This window comes from Seriola aureovittata, chromosome 20 (genome assembly GCF_021018895.1).
Source record: "Seriola aureovittata isolate HTS-2021-v1 ecotype China chromosome 20, ASM2101889v1, whole genome shotgun sequence".
In the NCBI taxonomy this organism is placed as follows: domain Eukaryota; kingdom Metazoa; phylum Chordata; class Actinopteri; order Carangiformes; family Carangidae; genus Seriola; species Seriola aureovittata.
This window is the reverse complement of record NC_079383.1, coordinates 4,543,081-4,554,151: the sequence shown is the minus strand read 5'-3', so window position 1 is coordinate 4,554,151 and position 11,071 is coordinate 4,543,081. Positions and strand designations below refer to the sequence as shown.

Here is an 11,071-nt window from a genome sequence, read left to right as displayed (position 1 = left end):
ACAAATTGCACCAAAGTGTTATAAGGAAGCGGTGCCCAATTCAACAGAACTAAACAACGCAGATCTGAAAACGCCCTGAGAGGGATGGCGCCAGAATGTTAAGTGAAATCTTACTGAAAGATCAAAGTGTGGTTGATGGACATGCAGAACTTTCAACTAGGAGACCAGAGTGTGCCTCCTATCAAAGACCTGCAATAAACATTTGCATCTTCATTAAGCATCTCCAACATCTTTCCCTGATCTCAACGACGCTGTAGCTGCAACGTGAAGAAAGCAAATCATTTTTAAGATACTGGCGCTGGCTGAAAAGAGAGTATTCATGTTTTTGTCTGGTGATAGGTTGCTTTGAAAGATGTTGGGCCACCGCGAGCGTTCATAATTGCACCAGCGCTCCTTCGCATTGATCCTACAAGTCTCTTGAGCTGCACTGGAGGGATGGACACCATTCTTCTGAAGTATATTCCCTGATTTAGTGTTTTAATGTGGGTGAGGGAGAGCGTTGTCTGACATGTTGGTGCACAGTCTACCCGCAGGGGTTCCTTTTTGGGTTGAGATTTGACTGGGCAAGCCATAACATACAATCCACTCATCAAACCATCCAGTGAGACTTCAATGGGAACATTATTTATTAAGTTTCTTCTTTAATTAGTCACCTGTGAATAACCTCTGATCCAAAATAGCACAAGAAGTGTTTAATCATGTCTGAATTCTCGGCAGCTGACATATTTTTCAGTCAGAAACCGAGGCGGGATGCTCACGTTGACTTTGTGCCAAATGGTTTGAACCTGAACATTTCACTCTGACTCACTCACTTTGGTGAATAAAGGGCAGGCTAATGAAATCAAGTCCACTGCTCACAGGAGCCATAAAATGTCTGCTTTTGTACCAGAGCTAATTATTCATCGGGGCTGTGCTAAAGATTAGTGCGGATAAATATGAAGAAGCAAATCCTTTAAATGGCTCTTTTATTGTTCCCTTACAATCCCCCCCTCATTTTAGATACGGCACAGGCAGGCACCCTTGTGAAATGACTCTAAGCCATTGTTCCTGTGTTATCCAGAAGACACGAAAGGCTAGTTAGCGCTGCCTTTGATAGAGATGCCCGGCACCATTTTAACATTTGTGTTATCAGCAAGACGGAGAATTACCAGGGCTGGGATGGGAATAAAGCCACTCGATCTTCTGTCTCCCTCTCTCTAGGAATAAAAAATAATAACGTGCATTGACTGTGGGCTTATCTTGCTCTATTGTGTCACAAAAACTTTTCATAAAGACATCTCAATGCGCCATGTGCATAAAGCATATGTCAACCTCCTGAATTGACAAAGTGCTGCTTGCATTCCACACAGTGGAACACACAGCGATTTTGCAACTTATTAGAAGAGGGAGGTGATAATATGTAATACACAGTTGGATTTATTATTACACTACAAAAAGGAATAAGAACAGTCTTAAAGCAGATGCATGGGAAGTCTGACTGAATACAGTGATTAAATCAGCAAAAACCCTTTAATCAGCACACTTGTTTGTAAACCCAGCTGTGCAATCTCAAAGGCAGTACAGTGAGGTGAGCCTGAGGAGCAATGGGGTGGCTCTCTCTCTCTCTCTGAGCCGCTCACCAGCTCTGATGCCCCCTACAGGGCAGAAGGCTCCTAACCACAGAGACCTGCAGCTGGAAGCCTGCGGTTATTGCAGTCCATTGAGCTAAAACAGCAGAGAAATCAGCAGCCTGCCTGCTATAGGCTTAACCCCTCAGGTCCAGTGACAGAGGTTAGAGAATCACGATTGAGGAAGTTTCAGCTATATGGGGCTGAATTTTCTGTGACAGGAAGTTTCAGTTCCTGTTACTGAAGAGTTGCACAAGGACAGAAAAATAATATGAATGGGGGTTTTGAGCAGAAGTTTCGCTGTTTCCACTTTTTTTGTTGTTTTGGTTTTTTGGGGTTTTTTTTTCAAATAAGTCTTCTGAAAGGAAAGTTTGTATGTGTGCACTGAGTCAGAGGCTTATTCATAATGAAACATTTGGGCACCAAAAGAGGATTTTTTTTTTCTTCATCCTCTTTGCTCTGTCAAGAGTTCATTTAGTCCAGCAGAAGTTTTCATTCCTATCAGTCTTGTTTGAATCATGACTAATGAATATAGGATACTATAGACTTGTTGCTCCTGGTTGGTGTCAAATCTAACACCTATAATGTTGATGACCCTCTCTCTCTCTCTCTGAGATTGTGTACTGAATGACATATGCTGTCATTCACGAGTCTGTGTGTATTTTTGGCACAGGCTGAAGTGGGTGACGGACAGATTGCTCATACACCAAGAGAGAGCAGCTTCTTTGTTCACGGTAACAGCACTGAGACCCTTGGGCCCCTATAGGCTCCCAGAAAACAGTACATCTGCCCATATAGTTCCTCTATAGTATTGTTAGGATGTTGCTATAGTGACTTGTAGTGTGTGCTATGCTCAATAGTGACCTTAATGCACGTTATTGTATCTAATTTATCTCCTATGATATCACTTTAATTATCCGACAATCTTCCTGTATGGAGTTGCAGGTTTACCGGATGCTGAGGATGTAACAGGATTCCTGTAGTTTTACATAAGGGCAGATAAAGCTGAGAAACAGTCTCTCTGAGTGATTCGGTACAAATAAATAAAAAAACGCCAGTGCAGAGATGCCGTCGGGTTAGCGCATTCTCCGTCTAATGTGACTGCCTGACGCGTCCTGTAAAGGCTACAGGCTGGCAGAGTGGGAGAAGCAGCAGGGTGAAATCTGCATCTTGATTGCAGAGACACCCCCTTCCACACACCAGCACACGCGCGCGCGCGCACGAACGATCACGCGCGCCCGCGTACTCATCCCTCGTAAAGAGGCGTGTGGGTCTGGCAGGGATTCAAACCCTCTGCATTTGCATCAGCGCAGGAGCCGAGAGCGGTGGCGCACGGAGAGACGGAGACGGGAAGGAGAAAAAAAAAACTTACGTTAGATCTGTAAGGACTTTGCTTTTTATCTATATTATTATTTCCCTTCCTTTTACATTTTTGGGACTGTCTATTTTACCTCACACTGGCCGGGACTTCACTTGTGACAGCGCTGAATGGGAGGGAGCGAAACGAGGAGACCCGGAGAGAGCTGCGGGGAGGAGATTAGTCTGTACGCGGAGAGGAGAGTGAGTCTCCGGGCATCGGCTGTGCGTCTTTGCGCGGTGGGGACCCAGGAGCGGGTTGGACTGCGCTGTGGTTCTTCCCCCGGCTTTTTAAAAAAAAAAGGGGGTTCGCGGGGGGAGATAACTTGACTCGCTTTAGCGCGGACCTGGAGAAGATTCGGTGACATTTTGAACAGAATCGGAGGAAGTGTGTCGGATCGTATAGACTGCTCCACGCATGTTGGAGGTGGAGAGAGGAGGGCTGGATGCCTGCGGTTTGCGAGTCCTCAAGGCGCAGGTGAATGCAGCTGTTTTTATTTGACTTATGCAAAGGGGCGAAAGAAATACTGCTGCGTTACCTCTCACTGCAATTACAACAGCTTTTTTTTTTTCCTCTTCTTTATTTTCCATGATATCACGTTCAGTTTGAAACATTTGGCTGATATGATCCCATTATTGCTTTAGGGCCATCTATATTGTGCTTTTAAAATGTACAAATTACAACATCCCTACATATTAAGAGTCATTTTTCATTAACATGTTTTGCCATGCATTGTGTTTGTGAATGATTGTGCAGCACAGGAGAGCATGTGCAGGCTCAGGTTGCTTTATACAAGCCGGCCCCGGTGTTTTTTGTGCAGTGTGACCCAGTAAGGGCAGCCCGGAGTAAACGACCGACGCTTACTATAATATACGCTTTAATTGATTTTCCCTAAATTTCGGAGTGCCAGTTTAATGGTGTCACTGTTGTGGGGCAGGCTTTAACGGTCGGGCGCATCTGGATAGCTGCTGGTGCATAAAAGAAATCGACAAGGAGGGAAAAAAAATAACAGAAAACATTTTCTCTTATTTAGGTCTTGCGCAAAAAAAAAAAGAAAAAAAAGAAAAACACTGGGCCCAGAATAAGCACTGCAGTACAGACATGTTTCCATCTGAGCCGGGGAATCAGTCTTATGAGTAACTTCTGTTGATAGGCAGTTCAGTGTGTCACGTATAATGATCAGTCCCACATAGAAGCGGAAGAGGACATCCTGAGGAGATACTCCCACAGTATTCCTCACAATCCAAATTCAAAATAGAACATTTTTTTAAATGATTCATGGCGGCATTTTCTCCCAATAACCCGTTTTGTGTGTGTGTGTGTGTGTGTGTGTGTGTGTGTGTGTGTGTGTGTGTGTGTTTTTAAATATTCCTACAGGGTGTCCTGTCGTGTCACTACATCTTCCATTAATGTCTAACTCCCCTTTTGTAAGAGAAGATAGAGAGAGGGAGGGAGGGAGGGAGAAAGAGAGAGAGAGAGAGAGAGAGTGAGTGAGTGAGTGAGTGAGTAAAAGAGAGAGGGAGGAAGAAGGGGAGACAGAGAGAGAGTCATGTCACTTAACGGACTGCTGGTGCTCTGTGACTCAGTGTGCTGCTCCGCTTACATATAAAGACACGGGGCTTTTACCACTTAGGTTGGCTATTTGTAATCAAGCCAATCATAAACCTCTTCGACTCCCCGCTCTGAGCCTATAGAAGTGAAGCGGTCACACTTTGGGGAAGGGGTGTATCCGTGCCTTTATAGTCTTATACGTATCGGCAGAGGTTTGGACAGATTCGGGGGGGCATGTCCAGTGCGCACGGCGGCATCAGGCTTTCATAACCTGCTCACATCTATCCGTCTGTTTCTCTCACCTCCACAGCCAAGGATTACCCCCTGCATCCCGGGCATCGTTTGACGGAGTAAGGACGCAAAGGGAGTGGGTCATTTCTTCATATTCCTCGCGCTTTGGCTTCTTTGGAGAGGATATGGCACGGTCGGCGCTGGAGAGAGGAGCGCAGCCGGCACAGGCGAGAGGAAACAGGAGCTGAATGACAGGATGCCAGCGACCTGAGCCCGCACTCAGATCAGTTCCAACTTCGTTAAAAGAGACACTTGTGCTTTATTTACCGAGTTAAGAGGAGAAAAGAAGAATACGTGACCAAAAACCTTTCGGAGGAGTTTCATTTTGAGATTTTTTTTTGAATGCGTAATTTTATTTTTTTGGAGATAAAACAAGGATGCATTGTGGATTAGTCTTTATCCTGTTCATGGGAATCCTCTTGGTGGTCAAGGCTTTCAAAAACGGTAAGTGTGACATCTGATATCTATTTAAATAAAGCCTTTATGTACTCTGCAAGGCTACTAATCCCAATATTTTTTTAAAAGATTAGCTCTCTCCGATCTCCGCTGATCTTCTGGCAAACGCGCAGGTCGCTCACCTGATCGTTCTGCCAACGCTTATAGAAACCCCCCTCTTCTTTCTATAGAGATCTTTTAATTGCGTTTCCTCTTTTTTCTTGTTTATCTTTTTTCTTGAATATTTAAAATATTCCTGTGATGTTCTTTGTGATACGCTGTTGGATAGTGAGTTTATTGTGAAAACGTTGTTTACCTCCTATAACACAATTTAAACAGCCCCTATTCTTAAATATGGCTTTATTGGATTTATTCAGTGCCCATTACAGAATCTTGTGAGACTTTTAAGAAACATAACGTTTTTCTTTCAGAGTTTATTAAATGATTGAAATCGGATTCCGTCCAGCTATCAGTCACCAAACTGTTGGGTATTTCTGAGAGTCACGCTGAACTTCCCCAAGTTCTTTTCTCGCAGCATCAGTTTCATTTAAGCTTTGCGCAGTTTTTTTTATTTATTTTTTTTTACCTTATTCGCTTTATTCCAATTTAATTGATTTTTTTAGAGGTGTGCGCACAGGTTAGAGCAGCAGATGGTGGAGGCTTTTGTAATAAAAGGATGAATACAGGCGCAAATGAAGATAAATGTGAATGGCAGCAGCAGGCCTCTGAAAAACAAAAAAAACAAAGGATTATTCCTTTTGATGATGAAACGTACTGTTGAGGCAGGTTTAAAGGAGCAAACTGTGGGACCTTGTGACTTTTGGCTTCAGCAGAACAAAACTTTCCCTTCAGACCTTTTTTTTTTTTGGATTGTTTGTACTCTGCATCAAACTGAAACCTAAAAGCCCCCTTTCTCATTTTTATGTAAGGAACCAAAAGAAGAATGAAACAACTGTCTACTTCATGGGCTCATCATAAGCAATACTCTATTCTGTTAGACCCAGTATTACCATTATTAATAATACAGAATACCAAAGTACATACAGACCCTTTAATATTTGTTTGTCTTCATCAATTTGACTTTGTAAAATGGCTGAATTGGATTTTCTTCACTAGATAGATAGATAGATAGATAGATAGATAGATAGATAGATAGATAGATAGATAGATAAAGTTTGTGTTGTAGTTGTGTGAGGGGCAGTCCTGTAAGCTGCCATAGATCAGCCAAATTCCCATCTTTTCTTTAATGAACTCCTTTCACTCGCCTCTGCAGACAAATGTGGAGGCAACATCAGGATCTCAGCTGCCAACTACCTCACCTCGCCCGGATACCCCATGTCTTATCCCCCTTCTCAGAGATGCGTGTGGGTGATCTCGGCGCCTGGTCCTCACCAGCGGATCCTCATCAACTTCAATCCGCATTTCGATCTGGAGGACCGGGAGTGCAAGTAAGTACAACATGAGTTAGCCATCTTGTCTATGAAAAGCAGATGTGTTTTTTTTTGGTTTTTTTTCTTCAGCTCGTTGGTTCTGTGAGATTTTGTCCCTTGGGCCCCCAGTCTGATCTGAAGTTAGTTTTATGTGGGATAGGGTGAAACCTCTGATCAGAATAGTGAATCTCACATATTTTTCTTCTGCAATCAAATGACATAACACAATTACAGTAACTGAACTGTCTCTGAAACATCTAAAACACACCTACTTGGCCCCAGACCTGACTTTCTTCTGGGAACCACAACACTAGAAGAGGCTGTGACAAATAATTTAATCCAAACATATGCTGTTCACACACAAATACATACTTTAAGATTTCTTAATATTGTATACATGTGTTTTTTCTATATACAGTTCGTGTGAGGTTTATTGCATTTATGTGTGTGTGTGTGTGTGTGTGCGCGCGTGCGTGCGTGCGTCCCTCCCTTCCCTTATGCATATTGCACATGAAACTGCGCCATCTAGTGTCCGCTGGCTCTGTGAGGCAGTGTTGATGTATTCCCGCTCTGGCACTACATAGGGCGGCAGGAATGTCTCACCCCTGCCGTTTGGTTTTGGAGTGTCCTCGCTTCTCGTCTTTGTAGAATGAAGTCACCGGGCTATAATACTGATTTGAGCTACGGTACTTTTGCAGAAGGCTTCTGGGGGCAGAGCCGAGGGGCCAAAAACTCACTAGAGGCCATTAACTGAAAAAAATGTCCATCTTAATAAGCCATTTACTTTCATAAAATCCCATTACTCTCCAAAACAAGCGAGAAATTGCAGGAATGGATGACATTAAAGAACAAATTTCTGTTTATTTTAATGAGGCAGTCGCTCTGTTAATGTCAGAGCTCGAAACAAGTACAATTACCTTCCTCCTCTGGGATTTCTTTCGACTCAAAACGAGGTGAAATAACTCTTTTAAGGTGGATCTCTCAGTTACAGGTAGTTACTGATCCTTATTTGACTGGTAAGCCGCGAGCTGTCACATCTGACAAAAGGCTGAGCAGCTAACCTGTTGTCAGAGAGATAGTTTAAGCCGATGAAACCGGAGACAGACAGTAATGTGATGAGCCTGTGTCAGTGCCGGTGCCCTGAGGTGAGCCTTGCCTGGGCAGAAAGCCTCGCTCTGATTGCCTTGTCCGTGTGTCCGTGATTGTGTGTGGGGTTTTTGTGTGTGTGCGTGTGTGTGCGTGTGTCGGTGCCTCAGCCCCGCTCGGTCTCAGCTGTTTGTTTACGCTGCAGGGCTCGGGAGAGTACGGGGCTTTGCTGGATCTTGTTACTGTATCCCTGTTCCACCCGAAAGAAAAACCTGGACCCTACGCGTCTTTTGTGCTCCTTGAATGGCCCCGGTGTACGTTTGCAGGGGTTTGGTTCTTTAATCCCGGATTTCAATCCCACTTTAACCTTTTCTTTATTGCTGTCAGAGATTTATGGCAGAGGGAATGGTGTTGTCTCTCTGAGCCCGGCTGCTCCTTGACACTTCTTTTGGGTCCAATTTCAGCACCGGCGGGACCATTAAACTGTCTACGATCCTCAGTTAGAAACAGAGAGCGAGGAATGGGGTATGAGTAGGGGTGGGGGGGGGGGGGGGGGGGGGGGGGGGCAGTAACAATGCTTGAGCTAATCAAATTAGTCAGGAATGAATTTCCTGTGTCTAAACACACGCAGTAAAAAGAATTCAGTCCCCGCAGGCGCAAGGAAGGCAGCTTTTTTCCAGGTTGAGAGGAGGGCGGGCTTGGAGTTTAGTGATCCATCGATGTATCATTTTCAAATTAGCTGTGCTCTTTCATTCAGCAGCCACCGAATTTGCAGATTGGCAGTTAATTGGCTGTTCATAAATTTGTTAGCAGATGAAGTTTGTGCAGTGGATGTGTTTGCATCTGTGAGTATCTCCCTCTCAGTCTCATCATCAGTTTTTTTCATCTTGTATATCTTTCTATGTGCACATTAATTACATTTGACACCAACACAACCAATAGTGAGGTCAGAGGAGCTGCCAGTCTGGAGGATAATCTAACAAATGAGCCAGGCTGTGAAACTTGAGTGAGTCTCTGATCCACGTGGGCCACGCGGAGATTGCACCGGGAAACGGGGTCAAACTGACCCACAGCTTTTTTCCTATTTTTAATGTGGTCGACCGTTTCATTTTTTGTGGTTTTCTTGGGACCTCAATTCCACTTCACAATATATTCCACCTTGTGCGGCTTCACTTTGGCTTTAGCCGGCAAAGACAAGCCACTGAGTGAAATCCATTTTCCCCCCTTAATTTCTTTTAAATCATGGCACTGTGTAACATGAGGGTGGGTTATTGTGTTAATCGCTGACAAGGCATGTCATAGGTAACTCAATTATAAGCAATGGAATAGTCACTTATGTATCTGTAGACAGTAGTTGGGTATGATTTGTTTTGGACTCATCAGACTCCCTGTAGCAACTCCACTCACCAAAAGCTGCCCTTACATAATGGAAACTGATGAGAGTCAGAATGGCTTCCTTATCTGATGGACTGGCAGAGTGGGTGGAGGTGCAGGGGGTGGGGGCTACAATGCATGCTTCAGTGCACTGCCTTGCAATCTAATTAGTGGGCAAATGGAACACATATGCACCACATGTTCCCCAACATGGCTGTTATCAGCAAACCAAACAAGAAGCACTCAAAGTAGTGCTCGTAAAAAGAAAAACAGCCTTCATCCGAGCGGAGTCTGGCCGCGGCGGTGTTGTTGCACGTGTGCGCTACCCTTGACAGGTTTGTTTGGGGAAGTGAAGAGGCCTGTATCCTGAGAGCTGGAGGAGGAAAACACTTCATCACAGAGATAAGGAGACTAAGTGAGCCCTGTGATTCTGAATGCAGAACGTGTTTACCTTTCACGCACCGTTGTAGACTCTCACAGAGTGGAGTTTCAGGGGCCACCCTCGCCGCTCCTGCAGCTAATGAAGTTTGAGGCGAAAGGCGCAGCCGGCATCAAGGCAAATATTTGAAGCCAATTCGCTCTGAAAAATCAGCGGAATGCACTAGCTAAGCTCAAGTGAAAACTGAAGTAAATAGATATGCTTCTGCGCCGCCCCCCTCCCCACACACCCGTTCTGTTTCTCTGTTATCTGATTGTGGCTGTCAGCCTCGTCTGGCTGTGGCAGCTCCGACATCTGAAGGAAAAATTGAGCTTTCAGTGGATTTGAATCTAAACAAGTGGCAGACAGGTTTCACATAAGGCAGATTGAAGGGCAATTGATCTAATTTGTAAGACGCAGTGCGGTTCTTATTGTTGAGGTAATATTTTCTGTGTAGAAGTCGGATGAAGTTGGAGTTTCCAGAGTTTTGAATTCACTCAAACTAGAGCGTTTCATCCTGAGCTGCGGGGCTGTTCTCTCCACCTTCTCCTCTCCAGCTTTCTATAGATATGATGTAGCCTACTCCTGACAACATTATGAATCATTGATGGCATCAGATTTGCTGACCAGACTGAAAAAACAGTTCCCGTACTTCTCCAGCACTCTGAACTCCCTTGCAGCCAGTCAGCCAGCCAGTCAAGGCTGCACTGTTTGTTTTGGAGGCGCAGGAGAGAGGGGTTAAAAACAGAGGGAGAGAGAGTCTCCTTTTTTTCTCAGCCCTCCCTCATTTCTTTGCTTTTCTCTCCGTCTGGATAGTATTTTTTGGACCTCACAGAAATTCCACTGTGACAGTCTGAGCAGCAGATGAGATGTATGGCAGGGTGGTACTAGGCAGTAGAGATATTCGAGGAATGCCTTCTCAAGCACCCCTCTTTGTGGGGGAGACTGTTGCAGAAAGTCAGCGAAAGTCTGCTGCCCTGCCACACTTCAAAAGTCCGCGAGAGCCCCCCTGCTTGTAGGAGCCTGTAACCCAAAGCTTGGAAAAGCACTTTTTCCCCTCTTTTTAATTGTAGTCATCCCCTTTCTCTGTCCCTCTGCCACTTCCACTCTGATCTCCTGCTGAGCTGCCCCCGTGGAGCTGCCTGGCCTGCTGGGAAGGCAAACATTCTCCGCTATGTACCCTCTACAATAGACATCCTGCCCCTCCTGGCATTCCTGACCAGGCCGGGACTCCAGAGATGACTAACAGGAGCCTGGGGAAGGGGGAGTGCAGTATTAACCTATTCCAGATCTATAGTTGGCTCTTTCTTTGTCATGTGGAATCCCGCTAACTCCACTCATATGGTCATAGCGCACAACAAAGAGGGCCACCTGTTCTTAGGAAGTGAGAGTGGGCAGAGGAGGCTACTTGGCCACTTTCCCTAATCCCCTGTTCCCCTTCCACCTGAATAGCTTGAAGCAGCTCCACGGGAAAGAGCAGTGGAGCTTCACAGCTGGGGAGCAGGGAGGAATAACTCCTCCC

The 11,071-nt window shown here is 45.0% G+C and overlaps 1 protein-coding gene across 3 annotated transcripts in view; it reads left to right on the top strand.

The window, feature by feature from the left end:
- Positions 1–2,897: 2,897 nt before the first annotated feature.
- Positions 2,898–11,071, top strand: part of nrp1a (neuropilin 1a) — a 59,990-nt gene continuing 51,816 nt past the window's right edge. For 2 of the 3 annotated variants that reach the window (XM_056364224.1, XM_056364222.1), the window contains exons 1-3: positions 2,898–3,441; positions 4,826–5,250; positions 6,515–6,689. In XM_056364224.1, the coding sequence (XP_056220199.1) occupies positions 5,184–5,250; positions 6,515–6,689 (242 nt within the window). In that variant the 5' untranslated portion in view covers positions 2,898–3,441; positions 4,826–5,183. The remainder of the gene's footprint in view (positions 3,442–4,825; positions 5,251–6,514; positions 6,690–11,071) is intronic. The other variant, XM_056364223.1, reaches the window with a different exon arrangement.